This window comes from Empidonax traillii, unplaced genomic scaffold, assembly GCF_003031625.1.
Source record: "Empidonax traillii isolate 1590-97213 ecotype Southwest subspecies unplaced genomic scaffold, ASM303162v1 scaffold27:size3997909, whole genome shotgun sequence".
Lineage (NCBI taxonomy): Eukaryota > Metazoa > Chordata > Aves > Passeriformes > Tyrannidae > Empidonax > Empidonax traillii.
This window is the reverse complement of record NW_020955220.1, coordinates 2,377,746-2,378,355: the sequence shown is the minus strand read 5'-3', so window position 1 is coordinate 2,378,355 and position 610 is coordinate 2,377,746. Positions and strand designations below refer to the sequence as shown.

Genomic DNA, 610 nt, shown 5'->3' with positions numbered 1-610 from the left:
TAACACGCTGAAAATAATTAAGTTCTATGGAAAACTATTGAATAACAGATTTTTGGCACTTACTCCAAGAACTCTGAATGGAAAAATTATAAAAGCAACTAATTCATGAGAGATCAGTATGTTAAAAAAATCCCCACAGATACCCAAGAACTATTGGAGAAATAAGAAATATTAACACAATCTTAGAAGAGTTTAGCTTTCTTCCTTAAGCAGCAGAGGGATAAAACTGTCTTTTGATAAAATATAAAGCAACCTATGTAACCTACCACATTACCTTCTCAGTATCTACATCCTCTTCGTCAATTTCAGGAGCTAAATAAAATACATCACAAGATTCTAAATGACAAAAGAAATCAGAAACAAAAGGTAAGATGTTTGCCTTCTTCTCCACTCTTCCTCCCAAGAAATAAAAGTCAAGCATGCAATGTATTAGTTTACCTTCACCTTTTGGAGCAGAAAAGAGGATACTTCCATGGCAGTCAATCAGCACGGAGTCCAAACATAAGACCACTGGAAAACAAATCACAAAAGGGCAAGGCATAATAAGTATCTGTTCTTGTAACTATCTGACACTAATAAAAATAAATAATTTTAAAAAGAACTTGCAATG

At 33.1% G+C, this 610-nt stretch overlaps 1 protein-coding gene across 1 annotated transcript in view; it reads right to left on the bottom strand.

The window, feature by feature from the left end:
- Positions 1-610, bottom strand: part of KNDC1 (kinase non-catalytic C-lobe domain containing 1) — a 57,154-nt gene that overhangs the window by 19,248 nt on the left and 37,296 nt on the right. Inside the window, 2 exon segments of the mRNA XM_027908869.1 lie at positions 275-336; positions 439-562. Of these exon segments, the coding sequence (XP_027764670.1) occupies positions 275-336; positions 439-562 (186 nt within the window).